General features: G+C 30.6%; 2 protein-coding genes and 1 long non-coding RNA gene across 8 annotated transcripts; 1 reads left to right on the top strand and 2 right to left on the bottom strand.

The window, feature by feature from the left end:
- Positions 1-843: 843 nt before the first annotated feature.
- LOC124422421 lies at positions 844-3,880 on the bottom strand. 2 transcript variants are annotated; one of them, XM_046958811.1, is made up of 9 exons: positions 3,487-3,880; positions 3,154-3,248; positions 2,830-3,074; positions 2,532-2,758; positions 2,120-2,416; positions 1,850-2,041; positions 1,522-1,763; positions 1,140-1,451; positions 844-1,044 (listed from the first exon to the last, which is right to left on the bottom strand). In XM_046958811.1, exons 1-9 carry the CDS (start codon positions 3,598-3,600, stop codon positions 918-920), a joined length of 1,851 nt encoding a protein of 616 aa, XP_046814767.1. In that variant the 5' UTR covers positions 3,601-3,880; the 3' UTR covers positions 844-917. The 2 variants fall into 2 exon arrangements, with proteins under 2 accessions (XP_046814767.1, XP_046814768.1); XM_046958812.1 differs by having other exon boundaries at positions 3,154-3,277; positions 3,487-3,609.
- A 153-nt stretch (positions 3,881-4,033) lies between these two features.
- Positions 4,034-8,319, bottom strand: LOC124422423 (D-arabinitol dehydrogenase 1-like). 4 transcript variants are annotated; one of them, XM_046958819.1, is made up of 6 exons: positions 8,211-8,319; positions 7,417-7,875; positions 6,566-6,823; positions 6,228-6,465; positions 5,982-6,163; positions 4,034-5,873 (listed from the first exon to the last, which is right to left on the bottom strand). In XM_046958819.1, the coding sequence occupies exons 2-6, from the start codon at positions 7,552-7,554 to the stop codon at positions 5,670-5,672; spliced, it is 1,020 nt and encodes a 339-aa protein (XP_046814775.1). In that variant the 5' UTR covers positions 7,555-7,875; positions 8,211-8,319; the 3' UTR covers positions 4,034-5,669. The 4 variants fall into 4 exon arrangements, with proteins under 4 accessions (XP_046814775.1, XP_046814776.1, XP_046814777.1 ...); XM_046958820.1 differs by having other exon boundaries at positions 8,181-8,311; XM_046958821.1 differs by having other exon boundaries at positions 8,215-8,305.
- Positions 8,187-17,207, top strand: LOC124422424. 2 transcript variants are annotated; one of them, XR_006941865.1, is made up of 5 exons: positions 8,187-8,322; positions 10,580-10,817; positions 12,514-12,686; positions 13,948-14,033; positions 16,479-17,207. It is a non-coding gene; the product is annotated as an uncharacterized LOC124422424 (long non-coding RNA). The 2 variants fall into 2 exon arrangements; XR_006941864.1 differs by lacking the exon at positions 16,479-17,207 and having other exon boundaries at positions 13,948-14,180.
- Positions 17,208-18,331: the final 1,124 nt, after the last annotated feature.

Raw genomic sequence — 18,331 nt, 5'->3', positions numbered from 1 at the left:
TCATAGTCGACATATGAATATACGTTTACATTAATAGATAGAGGAACATCGTTTTTCGAATCTCTATGGTTACAAGATGAACACAACACTTGTTACACGTGGATAATCCTGGAATAATCGTTGCAAACTTGAAATGCCAAAACGTGAACTATATAAATATTTATTGTTAGAAAAGAGTTTATATCTTTGTATTATATATATATATATGTATGTATATATGTGTATATACATACATATATACATACATACACATATATGGTAATATGTCATGTGTTTACCATCTGTCATCAGTCACATCATTTGCACTCATTTTTCAACTTTCATTATAAACTTTTAAAATAAAGGATGTAAAGAATGATGTAAATAAATTGAAGATCTGAGGTATCAGGAAATCTCTTTTCATTTTACTTTCTTCTTTTTTTATTTTATTTTATTATTATCAATAGTATAAGTATAGATTGGTATAAATATAGAAAAAGAGAAAACAAAAGAAAAAAAAGAAAAAAGAAATGAAATATGTAATACAGAAATATTTATGACTAGTACAAGTCACTTATCGTTCTTACATCTATATGGAGTATTTTTAGAAGTTACCTTATGTCGCGTAGATTTTATTTTACGAATTGTACTGTCAACGACTTTCGTTGACTTTGATTACTGTAGATATCTGCCTGAGAGAAAATAATATTACCGACATTCGATTGATTAAATTTATTTGATATATATTAAACATTCATATATAATTTAACATAACGTTATTGAACAAATTAAGATATAATAATATCAATGTTAATATTTTATTTTCTAATGATTTATTCACATTAAAAAATATAGTACTGTTTCAGTAATATAATTAATAATAAAATTAAAAAAGGGCAGTTTTATAGCATTATAGATTTATAAATAATATAATAATATCACTTATTATTAGCGCTATCAATCATATATAATAATAAAGTGTATCTTTGCATCCATTCTGTAAATGTTAAATCATCTACAGTTTTATCTACGAGTGCCATAGCTTCTTGAACGGTTTGATTATTCCTACAAAAAATAATTTTTAATATTTATTATATGATCTTATACAAAAAAAAAAAGGATATATAAATTACGTAGATTTTATAATTGTTACACATTACCAAGCATTTAATGCAACATTAAACGCATCGATTTGTTCCTGTGCTTTACTACAGTTACGTTGTGACAATGTCAATAATTCCATAGTATCGTAATCTTTAGTAGTATCGTTATCTATAAAAACGTGTAAATCATTGTCTTCATCTGTTAATGGAGTCAAGGCATTTTTATAAGCATTATTTGTAATTAGATTTTTATAGTAATCTATCAGATAATATATTGGTGCTCTTATCATTGGGAAGTATGGCATAATATTTGGAACATTTAAATTTTTCATTAAAACAGACGCTTCCTTTAAGCAGCATGATTCATGTCTGGAAAAACAATTTTTTTTTTTTTTTTTTTTTAATATTCTTTACATACAAAACTTGATATCGTACTCACCTAAAGGATTGAATATCTCCATGGAGTATTATTTTTTTTAATGCTCTGATATCTAAGACATCATAAAATATATGCAATTCAGTCGTTAAATCCTTATTTAACCATTCGAAGTTACTATTATTAACTCGTAGAGCTAGAAGATTCATACATTCAGTTTGCACATTATTTTTTATTCTTGTTATGATGCACTCAGCAGATTTTAACAGTTGTAACGATCGTTGTATATTTTCAACACATTTTTCCTTTAATAAACTTATTATTATGATATGTTTATATGTAATTCTTTGACATTCTTTTTCTATAATTAATTAGTTTTAATATAACTTACTATTTCCGAGTCAATCGTATGAATCTCCGATAATAATTTTTGAAGTTCTAATGTTGGTAAATTAATATCGTTGTACTCCGATTGGATCATTTTAATTTCATTTTGCAATACTCTTTCCTCTGTTTCCAATTTTTTCACTTCTAATGCCAAAGTTAACCACTCGCTGAGATCAATATGATTTTCAGTACTTGTCTTTAAAATATAAAATCACATGTAATATGTACGAGAGTTTATGAGTCTGTTTAAATTGAATATAAAACAATAATTTACCTCGATATTTGTAATATATTTCATAACATCATCTTCACATTTTTTTGCTTTTATATCAAAAAATAATTTTCTTGAAATTGTGTAAATATTTTTTCCACATAATTTGGCAATACCAATATCAATATCTTCTCCATTTTTATCTGTATCTTCTGTTTCAGGATCGTCCATATTTTCTGGAGTAATTAAAGTTCTCAATTTCAATAAATTTTCTACATCTTGGCACAGTCCTTGATATAATTGAGCCCATAACGTAGAGACTTTAATATGACCAAGTAAATTTGATATCTTACTTTTCACCTAATACGTTATTAATTTATTAATATTTATTATAATACATGTTTGTTTGTTTGTTTGTTTGTTTGTTTGTTTGTTTTTTTTTTTTTTTTTTTTTTTTTAATATTACAATACACACCTCTCTTTTGGTTGCGCCAAAACAAAGTGTAGTTACTATATCTAAGCTTTCCTTTAACATATTTTGATCTAATTCTTCTGATGTTTGCGGCATTAAATTTTGGCATATAAGTCTCATATTTTTACCATCATTGAGTTGAGTACATACTTCGCTATGTTTTATTTTCAATAATGTTTTTTTAATTTTTGCCAATGAATACTTTGATTTAATATTTTTCAAATGTTTCACTGTAATTGTTAAATTTTATATAAAAATTATTTAATTTAATAAATAATGAAAGATTTTACATATGTCATACCTCTTTGACGAACCAACAAATCTTGTTGCTCGTATTCTTCTTTCAACGACGAAGAAACAATCTTAAGCCTATTTCTTTCTGCTTTTAAATATGAAATGTCTTGTATGCATTCGATAGTAGCATCTTTTTTTTTATGTCTTAATTTGTACAATAATATATTTTTTCTTATTTCTCTTACATCCTTACTGGTAAATGTTGCATTACCTATTTCAGACCATAATAATTCTAATATTCCTTTACATAATCTACAAAAAGTATTGTTTCTTAGTAAAATTATTTCATTCTACATTTCATTTTTAATTTAAATAAAAATGTTGAACAAACGTTTTCTTTATAGGATCTGTACATGCAGTCGGAGGGCATTGCAATCTGTGTGCCCAATCGAAGTTATTCATTGGATTGCCCATATTTACAAATCTCTGAAATTGGATCAAAATGATACTATCAACTGAAAAAAAAGAAAAAAAAAAAGAAAAAAAAGAAAACTCATTATTAATAACAGAGCTATTAGAGTAACATTGATACTCCAAGTATTGCTTTCATGAAACAATATTTGAGCATTCACATAATTATATTTTATGGTTAGAAATATGCATACAAGGAATAAAGAAAAAATTACTTGCCAGTAAATAGTAGATTCTTCATAAATATACTTACCATTAAAATCAGTAAATTAATAATATTTGATATTCCCTTATCATAGGTAAACATAAGATAAATTGAAGTATCATAAAAAATTATACAAAACACTGAGTCTATTACAAAGATCATTCGTAACCATTAGTTTTTGTAAACTTTTATTATCAATTAATTATTCATATAGTAACACATAAGATTACTAATAAAATCACTTTTAATATAAAAAAAAAATGTGATAATTGTCAAAAAATATAATTCTGAGTTACTGTTCATTTACAACAATATTTCAAATTTATACATTACGTATAAGTACATTCGATTGGTTCTTAATATGTTGGTTACCGTGTTATCACGAAAAAGTAGTATATTATGTTGATCCAGAGTGCTCTAATGTCTAGTTTAATAGTCTTACTGGAAATTTATATCCATACGAATATTTGTGGATATATTATTTAAATTTGAATTACACTTATAAAAAAATAGTATATTAAAAATATAATTTAATATAGAAAATTTATAATACATAGGAAAAAGAAAGAGAAAATTATATCATACATTCAACCAATTATATTCGATATATGGATCTATTTATTTTTAATTTGGTATCACTGTACAATGACGGTTAGAATTAGCGGGAAGCGAGTATAAAATATACGAATATAAAAAATGAAGTTTGGACGTATAACTATCGCTAGTTTAAGGCTATTCACCACTTTTCACTCTTAACGTATATGACTTTAACAACAGATATTTAGCAGCAAAATATGAATTGTAAGTGCCATAAGGAAATAATGTCCCTACTATTGCATCGATGTATAAGCTTTCGTATAAGTTTATAGGTTATAATGTATAAGCTTATAGGTTATAAATTTTTTATACATAACAAAAATATTTATATGTAGTAAAAATGGTCAAATGGTCACATTTGATAAAAACAAGAAACCATATATTGATGATACATAATTCGATTTAAAAAATTATTTTTATTTAAGATTGTTCATCGCTCCTGCTTTTAATTAATAGTTTACGTCAACAATAAGAACAGGCATAATTCTTGACTGATTTTAATGAACAAGGTCACATTTTAAATTAGAAAGTTTAAGACCCTGTTTTTTCGAACTTTTGAAAAAGTTTTTTTTTCTTTTTTTTTAAATAAATAGCTGATGCTCAGATTTTCTGAATCATTACCAAACATAAAGTCATAATGTTTGAATTGAAAATGTTTGAATAGAGAGAAGTTTACTTGATTACTCTTTGGACAGATGATTCTATGACAAAAATAAGGAAATTCATGTTCCTTATTTTTATCATAAAATCCATTTGTCGAAAGCTCATTAAAATACATGAATGATTTAACATTAATTTCTCCTTGCGAACAATCACAATTTCTTGCGTTTGAAATGGATCAGAAAATCTGAACATAGGTTCACACACACAAGTAATCAGGCAATTGTCTACTTCACGAAACAAACATCTCTCAAAATTTGAAAATCAGTAGTGGGGATAGGAGCTTCTCTTTTGCCGCAAAATTCAAGAGGCGCCACTATACACAACATTTTTTTTTTACAAGAGAACTGTTGGTAACATCGTTATGGTAACAGTGTACAGGCGTAATTCTTGACAGATTTTGATAATTGTCTCATTTGAAAAATAAAGATTTAAATGAGAATATAGCTTTTCCGAATCTTTGAAAAAGCTTTATTTTTATGTATAAACTATTCTCGAAAAAACATTATTATTTGATAGGATTTTTTTTCTTTTTTTTTCTTTTGTTTTTTTTTTTTTTTAAGAAAAAGCTCTTTCAAAAATTGGTAAAAGTCATATCCTCTCTCAAATCTTCATCTTCAAAATTAGACTTTCTTTGTTGAAATCGGTCAAGAATTACGGTTGTACTCAATCTTGACATAAATTATTATAAAATTAAGGATGATGAACAGCCATAATGAGAATAAATTTTAAGGTTATTTTTGCTTTATATATAAATATATATATATATGAATCACAATTTGAATACAGCTTTAATAATATAACTTCTTTGTAATGCTTCTAAAGCAAACAGGAAATGAGCATAAAATAAGTGAATATAAAAAATGTAATTAGGATAAAATTTGTAGGGCAAATAATTAATTCTAGCATAATGTAAATAATTTTACATATAATATCATCTTTTTCTAAATTGACTAATGAACTATATATAACAATTATAATTTGAATACAGCTTTACTAATATTACCTTTTTTTAGTTCTTCCAAAGCTTCACGATATTGAGAAAGACTATAAACTTTAATACCTAATTTATCATAATCCAAATATTGATCTGCCATAGCTTCCAAAAGACATAATGATCTAGGAAATGTGTGAGGATTTATATTCACACCCACAATACTCAGTTCCTTTTTGAATATCTATAAGAGTAATTAATAATTAGTACGATTAAAAAAAAAAAGTTAGATGATATATATATATATATATATATATATATATATATATATATAAATAAATAATTCTCTTACTTTATATGGTTCGATGGACATTTTTACTTTAGGATTAGCTACACCAAAAATGCAGAGACAACCACCAGGTTTTAACAATTGTATAGCTGTTTCCATAGCAGGACCAGAACCACTACAGTCTATTATTAAATCAAACTCATCATTTTTAAGTTGATTAGGTTCTTTTAACTTGTAGTTTAAATCTGAAAATATTTCAATAGTTTAGTTATAATAGATATAGGTTTTGATATAATTAATTATATTTACCAAGTTTTGAAGCTATCTTTCTTCTTTTTTCTTGAAGTTCGCTAATTGTTACTGTATTTCGTAATCCACGTAGATGTAATAAACAAGACCAAAAAAGACCAATGATACCTGCGCCAATAATCAGTACTTGATGTCCTACATGTATTGTACCAATTCTTTTCAAACCATGGGCCAAACAAGATAATGGTTCTGTAAGTGCAGCCTGATGCATTTGGACTTTATCGGGTATTAAGTGTATCTTAAAATCATCATTATTCAATGTCCATAAATCAACATGAATATATAAATAGAATATACAGATTTGATATAAATATCATTATTGTCGTATATAAATGTACCTGAGATTCTGGAACAAGAACATGAGTCGCCCAACCACCATTTCTATAAATACCAATAGTGTTTCTTAATCCGCCATATTGACAATAATGATAATTTCCAACATGACAATCGTTACACTTATGACATCCACTGTTAGGATCTACCGTAACTCTTTGACCAATTTTAAAATTAGTCACTTCATTTCCAATTTCATCGATTGTACCACAAAATTCATGTCCAAGAACAAAAGGACCATCATTTTTGCATGTAAATGCACCCTGTAAGATTATTTTTGTTTTAAATAAAATTATTAAGTAAAATATAAATTAGCACGTAACTATATGATATAAAATTAAACATTGTGTCAATTCAGTCACATTGTTGCGAAATATTTCTTAATTTATATATTTTTGTCATCTTAATGTTTCGTAATGATTTCTGTTGTAACTTTTTTTCGCAATAACGATAAGAACGTAATTTTATTTTCAACGATATGAATAAAATGATATTAATTGAAATTTAATAAAAAAAAAAAAAAGAAAAAAAAACAAGAAAAAAAGAATGTAACCAGTTTATCGTGAAAAAATAAGAATTCGATTTATTGCTTGCAATTTTGAACATATGGTTGAAGAAAAATGTTCCATAAAAGTTTTTTTCAAAAAGAAAATAAATAAAACGTCCAGAGCGTATGTTTAGTGCGATAAATACAATTCAATTGTTTTTATATTTAAAATTTATAATCGAATGAAGCAATTAATTCAATTATAATTGAAAAAAATTAACTCACGTCACGAGAGAAAGAGAGAGAGAGAGAGAGCTCTCGTGTAAAATGATAACAATGGTAAGGACGATATAAAAATAAATGACATACTTCCAAGATATGCAAATCCGTTCCACAAATTCCTGAGTATGCGACTTTTATTCGAACTTCGTCGGATTTTGGTATCGGAATTGAAGTTTTTTTAAAAGTAAGCGTTTTGCTTAATGGATCGAACAATAGACACTCCATATTTATCTCTGTTTCACGAATGTAATGTAACGCTCTGTTGCTCGTTCAAGAGTAAAAATCCGACTAAAAACAAGCTTAGGTTTCGTCCGTCGGCTGCTTTATAAATCGTTTGCATGGAAATTTTGTAATTCTTTGTTGTTAATTTATAGGGGTCATATGACGATATTAATCAGTGAACTTAGTGACGAAACATATGTTGCATTCCCGATTGGTCAATGATAAGTCATGATAGCTTTGAACAAATATGTTCTTAATGTGTCACGTTTTTAGTACGAGAGTTCTAACGTTCATTTAGAAGTATAACATTAGACGAAATCCATTCTGAAAATATGAAAAAATAATTTTGTTAATTGACATATAATAAGATAAGTGACCATTGTATTTTTTTTATATTTTACTTTTTTTTTATGTAGTTCAGATTGAATATTAGATCAAAAAAAAAAAAAAAGAAAAAGAAAAAAAAAATAAAGTGAGAGAAAAAAATCAACACATTCTAGATAAAAGATATAATAATACTGGATAGTTATATAATACTTTGAGTTATATAATATATAATATTTTCAAAGGTTATTCTCCAAGTTCACGACTTGCTTTTTTGAAAAATGAAAAATGATCGCCTTAGATACTTTTCACGGTATTCGTGGTATATATTTTACCAACAATCGACTTCGTTAACCGAAATTCCTATGGAACACACCATGACATCGACAGATTCAACGGAACAGTATAATTCGTGGAAACGTTACTCTAACATCTGCTCGAACGCAGGTAATTCTGGCAGAACTTTTATTATGAAACTAGTCTAACAAAAAAAAAAAAAAAAAAAAAAAAAAGAAAAGAAAAAAAAGGTAAGAAAATAAATTATCTCCTCTATCAATGATACGAAAGACCGGCTTACGTAAGGTAATACGCCTACCCGTGATTTGTAGTATAATAGAATTATGTTTACTTAACGATCATAATAGATCTCATTGTAGTATTATCACGTATTTACTTCTTTTCATTTATTAGCCAATCTCTTGCAAAAATTAATGCGTCTCGAATGAGACATGAAATGAATGTGTCCTTGAATTCTATACGTTACTCTCAAAATTATTACATTTCTTAAAGATACCATCATATCTGTGACAAATTGTAAGAGACGATGACTTTCTAGTTTACTATTTGTCTTCGTCAATTCTTTATTATTTCTCATAGGAACGTAAATATGTTTGCAAATGAAGAATGAAAAAAAAGAAAAAAATAAAGAAAAAAAAAAAAGAAAAGAAAGAAAAACAAGAATGAAAGAAAGAAGGAAAAAAATTATCAAAAGATATCAGAAGAAATCGGGAAAAATCTTTAAAAATATTTCTTCAATGAACTAACCGATAGATTTGATTTTGGATTGTATAAATCCAAACGACATATTGTTTTTTCTTTGTCTTCTTATTTTTTTTTCTTTTTTCTTTGTCTTTCGCTCTCCTATGTCTTCCCTCCCTCTCCTATCCCCTTCTCTCGAATCCCCCGCCCTCCCCCCATCACCACCACCACCCCAACCCCAAGTCCGCCACGATTTCCTCCTTTCATCGAGCCGCGACAAATAGCTACCTATACGAGGAAAATTCATTCATGCCCCGGACTCCGGGATGAACGAGAGCGTTCTTCGATTCACGAGAAATTTCGGGTCAACGGGACAGAGTTGCCGGGATAGAAGCTAGCTGCACCAGGAACCGGAAATGAGGTCGAGAATGACGTCATCGCGTTCAGTGCCGTTCATTCAACCCCCGGGGATAAAGTAGGTCAGCGGGCCGACTTACCCCTTCAACCCCTATTAAACCATGGAAACGATTCTCTGCTCCAGAAAACGCACGCACGGTTCTCTCCTCCACCCTACCCCCCATCTTTCTCTCTCTCTCTCTCTACCTCCTCTTCCCCCTCCTCCTCTACCACCCCAGACTAACCCTCCTTTGGCCGCTCACCACCAACACCCTCTATGTCGACTCTCGTCGATTCACGCGTCGCTCGATGAACGAGGAGAGTTTCTCAATGCACTTTTTATCCGATCATAACTCTTTCTCTCTCTCTCTCTCTCTCTCTCTCTCTCTTTCTTTTTCTATCTTTCTTTCTATCCTTCTTTTTCTTCCCTTCTTGAAGAACGGCAAGCCAGAATGAGATATGATGTATATATGTATTTCAAATTAATCTGATATAACTTGTCGAGATATATGTAGACACATATATACACACACACACAAATATGTATATGTATACACATAGATAAATATATAGATATATCATGAATATTTATTGATGCCACAGTATTGAGCTTGATTTGAAAGTCGTCGAAACGGTGACGTCACGATTCGGATAAGTCAAATATTTTCAGAATAACAAGAAAGGCAAGAGAATCATGATATTATATAGTATATGTATATCCAATCTGTCTATGTTCAATAATTCAAACGCAAAAATCTAAGCTTTACACATTTCTTTTTTCTATTTAGAGAAAAATTAACGAATGATTTTATAGTTTTATCAATCGATAATAGATCTTTTCATATCTCTACTATCATTGTACAATCGTCATCTTTAATTTCCGCAAGTTTGGTACTTCATTCTTTTCTTTTTCTTTTTTAAATCTCTCCCAAATGAACGGCACTTTAAATAACGTTTCTTTATTCGTTCTTTTTTTCATTTCGTACAACAACATTGTCGTTTTTATCGACGTCGCGATTAAAAAAGAAAAAGATTTATTTCTGACAGGTTAAAGTATCGTTAAAACGTTGTTCCTTCGTAATACTGAAGAAAAAATTACAATAAAAAAAAAAAAAAAAAAAAAAAAAAAAAAAAAACAAAAAGAAGAAAGAAAGAAATAAGCGTGAAATTAATTTCGAAACGAAGTGATCGAAACTTGTTTTTTTATATAGATATAAAAAAACTTATTGAAGAATTTTAAGATTTCTCTGAATTGGATAATGAAGTTAAATAATAATCTTTATTTAGGTATGAATATATATATATATATATATCTAATTCTATTTGTTAGATTACGAATTGGTCAGAGCTATAAATGCCAGCAGATGTTCTTGATGACGATGGTCGCTAACAAGCAGACAGGAAGTTGCCGACCGTTTAACCATGGATTAGTCAGCACAACCAACGTAGGCAGGTGTACATTTTACATCCGGAAATGACTCGGTCAGCGAGTCTCTTCATGAGATATATTCGGAACTCTACCCCTTTTGTCCACCTACGCTTTGTAATGTCGGTATACATCTCGGATAGTAAGTATTCGGGGACTGATCGTGTTTCCAAGGTGTAAGTAAATGTGTCCGTATTTACGTGTGTGTGTGTGTGCGCGCGCGCGTGTGCGTGTGCGCGCGTGTGTGTGTGTGTGTGTGTGTGTGTGTGTGTGTGTACATGTATATATAATATGTAAGAAAAAAAAAATATATATATACAAATATATATGTATTTGTAAGAGAAGTAAGGCAATGATACAATTTCATTTAATAATGGACTACATTCGACTATGTCCATGGACATATATATTTGGTTTGGTGTGGTGGTAGTGGTGATGCTGGTGGTAGGTCTGTGCGTGTGTATATATATATGTGTGTATGTGTATGTAGATGTGTAGATGTGTTAGATGGATAGGATAGAAAGAAGATTTAAAGCGTCCGTATTTGTAAGCAAGGCAGGCTCTTTTCTTCGACCTGCTTTGTGAAGTTCTCTTTAGACCGGAAGTTCGTGATCTTCCTGTCTGGACTTCCTACCTAACAACGAAAAGGGTAGAAAAAGGACTTGAACAAATAATGCGACTAATGTCACAAATTTAACTGTTAAATTTGATAATAGAAATGGAAAAAAAATAAATTGATTGTCTCTAATTTATCTTACTTATGAAAGTAATTTATATATGTATTTGTATCTATGTATGTTCACGAACATATGTAGACAACTGACATATTTATGATTGTTACAAAACGATCGTTTTATCTACAAGCAAAAGATTATACCTTGCAAAGTCGTTTGACTTACATTTTCATTTTGACATTTTATAAATTATATAAAGCTATTAAATGTTTACGATCGTTTATTTATGCAACAACCTCTCCATGTATATATGCATATATATATATATGTAGATAGATTCGAAAAACTATGATAATGCCACAAAACGTGTTATTTATCATTTAAAAGAGAATTATTATCGCGGTTCATATCTAAAACACAGCTTGTTGATATTGCTGCTCTCTCTCTCTCTCTCTCTCTCTCTCTCTCTCTCTCTCTCTCTCTCTCTCTCTCTCTCTCTCTCTCTGTTTTCCTTTCCCACATTCTTCTCTTACGTTTAATTTTAATCTGAAATGAAATTAGGAGGAAAAGAAATGAAAATTGAATGATATTAAAAAGATAATAAAAATATTAATAAATTGACAAATATATTTTTTCAGATGAAATATCGTCTCCTTTATTTTTTCTTTAATGTTTTATTCAACTTGATTTTATTTTTATACGAAATCTTTATATTTCATACATGACAAAAATTCGTGTAACATTTTGATATAAATAATTGATTTGTAATAGAATTAAAATTATTGAGCCATATTAATTGATAAGTAACGAAAATATGAACTATCGAAATGGAAGAAAACATTTCTTCCGTATAAAATTTATCTTCTACTTCTATTTTTTTCATTTCTTTGATTTACATTTTAAAATAATGTAAACTCATTTCATTCTAACAAAAGAATTAATATTTACCAATATTAAATCTCAAATCAAAATTAAAATTACTCGTTAGCAACTGAATGAAACTTAATCATGATCGGCTTTTATCAGCTGATCCTTATGAGCAGGTTGACATTTGATTCTCCTGATATACAGGTGCATAAGTGTTAGAGAGAGAGAAAGAGAGAGAGAGAGAGAAGTGGAGAGGGAGGGGAGAAGAAAGAGAAGTAGTAGGTTTGCTTTACACAGGCCGCAACACGATGACCCAGTTTCGACGTTAACACAGTACGCTCTTGGGTGAATGGTCTCATCGACGTCACTACTCCTGGAACTAGGTCACCATAGGATCCCCGTTCATACCACCTGCATCACTCATCCCCTCTATCAATGAGAAGGTACTTGTTAGGATGACGGCCATTCAGGTACGTAAACTTATTCCTATAAAAAAGATTGTATGAAATGAGAAGTGAGAGAAGGATGGAACACGTATGTATATATGTAATTCGTATTTTTGTTTATTTATTCAACTCTACATACTCCGATAATTATTTCTATTTATCCGTTTGATAACAAATTTATACGCATAAAGGTTAAAGATCAATATAGATAAACGGAGTTTCAACAAAAATTTTACACCGATAAGATATGTAAATAACGAGAAATTTTAATGAGACAATTTTTCTTATCGATAATAATTAAATTTATTACTTAACAGGATGTAAAAGTATTAAATTATTCAAAGAAAATTAAGAGAAAGGAATCGATGAAAAAGAAAATAGGACACACACATATATATATATATATATTTATATAGATGCAAAATCTATCAAAAGAATTTAAATCAAAAGAAATGATTGAATTTCAAGGTTTATGTAAGAAAATGTGAATCAAATTAAAATTCAACCGACATCGTAGGAAATACGATATAAAATGATTTTATTCAATGGCAAAGGCACATAGAAAATGTATCCCGCTGGTAAACATATCGAGTATAGATTTGACCTTACTAAAATTATTGAATAGAATTAATCGGAGCACCGACCGATATCCGTTTCTCGAAACGACCGCCTCTCTTTCTCTCTCTTTCTCTCTCTCTCTCTCTCTCTCTCTCTCTCTCTCTCTCTCTCTCTCTCTGTATTTCTCTCATACGACCTTTCGCCTGTTACATAAATCTACATCGAACGTGTACATACATACGTATGTATGTATATATATCCTGCGTTGATACAATGAACGAAGCAACGCGAGATAGAACATTAGATTTATGGCAGATACGACATACCAGGCAGGATGACCATACGTAAATGTGTACATATATATTTGTTCATGCGTTATAAAGGATTTAAAACGATTTAATGAAGCATCCAAATCGAATATTTCTTATGTCTACATTCTATATATCTTTCGTTCGAAAAGTCTGAAATGATTTATATAAAAATTCTTGAAATTACGATATCTAACGTTCTTTCAGGAAATAGAATTTCAATAGAATTTTAAAGGTGTTTCTCGACACGTACACAATTCGGGATATCGACGAAATACGTAGAATAGTAATACGTGTTTCATCTCTTTCTCTCTCTCTCTATCTTTCTCGACAACGAGAGAAAGCAATTTCAACGTTACCGCACACGTCCGATGATTTACCTGCGGCAAAATGCATGCCGTAAACGCTTTCAATTGCAGGATGCTTCGAGTGTGCGTGGGTCTCCATTATACCCTACTCGTATCTCATGTTGACAACCAACCGTGACATCTGATTTAATTAAATGGTTTGTCCAAGTAATATACTCAAGAGAAAATGAGAAACACATGTACATATGTATGTAGATCCAATCTTACGACCTTCCATTCTCTTTATCAACGGACCAACACTGTAATCCGTATGTTCGAATTATATAAACCGCTTGTTTTCTTTTCTTTTCTTTTTTTTTTCTTTTATATTTTTTTTTCTTCCTTTAATTTTTTCTTATTCCTTTGATTTGTTATATTTTCTTTTTTTTATTCTTACTACTCCGCGTCGTTCCCTACCCCTTTCTCTTTACTTCTTAGTTCTTCACGATTATGCAACATAACAACGATGATAACGAATATATTTACGTAAGTTGGATACGTTCCAGATGAAAAGAGTTAAAACTCGTTAGAAATCAAATGTATATACATACTTGAATACGTTAAAAAAGAAAAAACAAAAAAAAAAGGAAAAAAAAGAAATAAAAGAGGTACAAGTTTTTTGGTGGAAAATAAAAAAGAAAAAGAAATGAAAGAAAGAATAATAAAAAAAAAAGGAAAAGGAAAGGAAAGGAAAAAAAAGGAGAGGGAGAGAGAGAGAAAGAGAGACGGAGAGAGAGAGAGAGAGAGAGAGAGAGAGAGAGAGAGAAAAAGAAAAGGCCATTCCTTAGGCGGACTCCTGTAATTACCAAGCAATGTTGTTGCCAGAGGCACGTAAAGAGAAAGAGGGAAATAAAAGGGTGGCGATAAATTCCCAACGGCGAAGAATAAACGTCGAGGTCGAGAGTTGGAGTTCCTACCTTCTTCGTCTCTCTCTCTCTCTCTCTCTCTCTGTTTTCTCTCTCTTTCTCTCTATCTCTCTCTCTCTCTCTCTCTCTCTCTCTCTCTCTCTCTCTCTCTCTATCTATCTCTTTTTCTCTCTTTCTCTTTCTGTCAATAACTTTCTCCCTCTCTCTCTCTCTCTCTGTCTACCATGCATTCTAACTTCTTCGTAATTTTCTTTCTTTATAAGACTGCAGAATAGTTAGATATAGATAGATACATTTATTGATGTTTATTGCAGTGTTAAACGAGATCTACATAATGAATATTAATCTCGTTTGTGTGTTGAATTATTAAAGAAAAAAAAAAATGAAAAGAAAAGAAAATATATATATATGTATGAATATATATTATACGATGATACTTACTATGAGATCCATAATATAAAAATAAAATTTAGAAGTTCGTAAGAGTAGGGAAGGAATAAGGGTGGTGGAAAAGTGAAAAGTAGGAGAAAAGTTTTGCAGGAAGAAATAAATTTTATTTATATTATTTTGAAACTTTAGAATTTCAATTATTTACAGAGAAGGGAGCGAAAAGGGGGAGGGGGCAAGAAAGAGAAAATATGAATGAACGGGCTCCATCTTGGGATTCATTTTTTAAGTAACATGTACCTCTTCCGCATCGTAAATTTTCCTTCTAGCATTTCGTTTGGAATTTTACGTAAGCACGCAGCTTCCACCGTCGACTCTTCGTCTTTACGAGGAATTCTATTTATTGCTAAATGCATACATACATGGGATACACGTATACATACATATGTACGTACGTAGGTACGTATACGTACATGGATATATATATATATATATATATATATATATGTACATACACAGGAAATTCAAGAAACCTTCGAAATAGAGTCGGTCAACCATTCGACCGTGTTACCAACTAATATCGAAGAGCAATTTTCAATTTCTGGTTAAGTAAGAGAAAATAAGATGTAATGGATGCACCGATGCGAACTTGTACGTAAGAAGTTTTATAGGTCGAGTTAGACAGCTTCTCAAGAAATATGTTGACATTTAAACACCTACCCTTATACATACATATACATATATATTTTATAAGAAAAAAGATTAGAATAATTTTTTGTATATTTTTAGATCATTACTAGATATATTTTAGAATATGATTAATCCCATTACGTTTAATCCCATGCCCATTATCATTAATAGTAATGTCTTATCAATATATTTACAATTTCCTTGCAAAAGTATTAAATATTTTTTATTATCATCATCTAGATTACATGATTTTACACGTTTTTAATATTTTTTATTGAAAATTTAATAGAATACATTCATATATATATATATATATATATATATATTGGGTAACTTTCAAGGTCTAAAAAATACTGTAGAAATTGAATAAAAAAAAATGGAATAACAAAATAATACCTGATAGATTGTATGAAGGATTCAAAATATTCAATAAAAAAAAAAAATGTATAAAAACTAAACTCTAAATATATTTTTACGTGTCGTTGCGCGACACATACATACGTCGAAATGCATAGTTATATATCTATAAAGAAAGAAAAAATAAAAACATAAAAAACAAAACAAAAAAGAAACAAAGAAAAAAAGAAAGAACGAACAAAAATTTTTTCCAATTAACTATAACCAAAACAATCGAACAATGAAACAAAATCTATTCCGTAGGCTCAATTCCAGCAGATATCAATAATATCGGCGCTTGTCCACGCATGTATCCGAGGGACGTTTCTGGCCTAGCAACCGATTCGAAATTAAACCGCGCCGTTAATGCGACGAGAAGGGCTGGGATAAATGGGGGATACGGGGAGGGAAGGGGGAGTGAGAGAGTGAGGGAGAAAGGGTGAGGAGAGGAGGGAGAGAAGGGGACGAGAAGAGAAAGCACAGCAACAGCATCCCTTCTGCGATACCACGTTCGAGGGGAGACGCGCGCCGGTGCGAAGACGGAGATCTTTGAAGGAGGGTGGGTAGTACTGGAGAATGGCCGGATAATGGTGAGCAAGAGAGAGACAGAGGAAGAGAAAGATGAAGAGAGGGAAAGAGAGAGATAGAGAAAGAAAGAGAGAGAGAGAGAGAGAGAGAGAGATACGTGAACGGAAAGCGGAAGCAACGGAGCCGCTCAATGAAAGAGCTCTACCCCTGCAACGGATGCGAATGGGCTGGCGTCCCATTGAAGGTACCTTGGATATTCGCATTGCGTATGCGCAGGGTTGACGTGTTTCTCTTTATCGAGCAAAAGCCTTTCCCTCTCTTTCTCTCTCTCTCTCTCTCTCTCTCTCTCTCTCTCTCTCTCTTTCTCACTCTCTCTTTCTATCTCTGTCTCTGTCTCTGTTTCTCTGCACTATTCTACTACATCATTTTTCCTTTAGCTATTCTCCTCTCTACCACGAAAAAACATCTTCACCAAAAAAGATTCATATATATATATATATATATATATATATATATATATATATATAGAAAGAGAGAGAAAGAGAGAGAGAGAGAGAGAGAGAGAGAGAGAGAGAGAGAGATGTTTTGTACGTATATACATGTTTTGTACATAGAGAAACTTGTTCTCCTCTTCATATGTAATCGTATATCTCTAATCCCTTACGTAAGCAGAAAAACAAGAGGACGCACTCATCTTCGATATTAAATGTGTAATGTAATACGTATGGATAAACGGACAACCGACATGCGTTATAAATTTTTTTCCGACTTTATCCGATAACGGTTTATACCCACAATGATTGTTGATCGTATTTATTTAAGATCCGTTAGGATTTCGATCGAATTATATTTTACTTGCCAATTAGTATTAGTATAACAATCTGAGGATGTATCTCAGCGTTGACGGAAAAAAAAAGAAAAAATAATAATTTAGTGAATTGTGTGAAGTTAAGTTCTCATCCCCTCTCTCTCTCTCTCTCTCTCTCTCTCTCTCTCTCTCTCTCTCTCTTTCTGATGTAACTAATTAGTCACTAATTAATAACACTCCCAGACTCTGCCATATCTCTTACTCTCTTACTTTCTCTCTCTCTCTCTCTCTCTCTCTCTCTCTCTCTCTCTCTCTCTCTCTTTTTCTCTTTCTTTCTTGATACTTTTTCTCTTTTCTCTCTTATGATAGTTACCATATATCCGAATAGCCGAAGAAAAAGGAGAAAAGGGCGGCTTAATGAACGAAACCTTTGACGAGCCGTGGGCGTACTTCCGTTTTAACTTAAGCCACTCGGTCTCCCGCTGGTAGTAGACGGTCCCCCCCTTCCCTTCCCCCTCTGCCGCCCCCGCTAAACCTTCCCGCCCCGCGTTCCCTCGTCCCCTTGCTATTTCGACCGACTTACGTAATGATCGAGGCACTCGTGATAACGAACGGAATCAATTTACGAAAAAAAAAAGATTACTTTTTATGTCTCTTTAAGCTTTCGTGATATATCAAAGCCGTATTCTTTTGGATAGTTCTTTTTAATATTCGACAAAAGTCCGATAAAATTTTGTTGAATTTAATGAGAAATTGATAATTAGAATATAAAGTATCGTAT

This window comes from Vespa crabro, chromosome 3, assembly GCF_910589235.1.
Source record: "Vespa crabro chromosome 3, iyVesCrab1.2, whole genome shotgun sequence".
Classification (NCBI taxonomy): Eukaryota; Metazoa; Arthropoda; class Insecta; order Hymenoptera; family Vespidae; genus Vespa; species Vespa crabro.
This window is presented reverse-complemented; position numbering and strand designations above follow the sequence as displayed.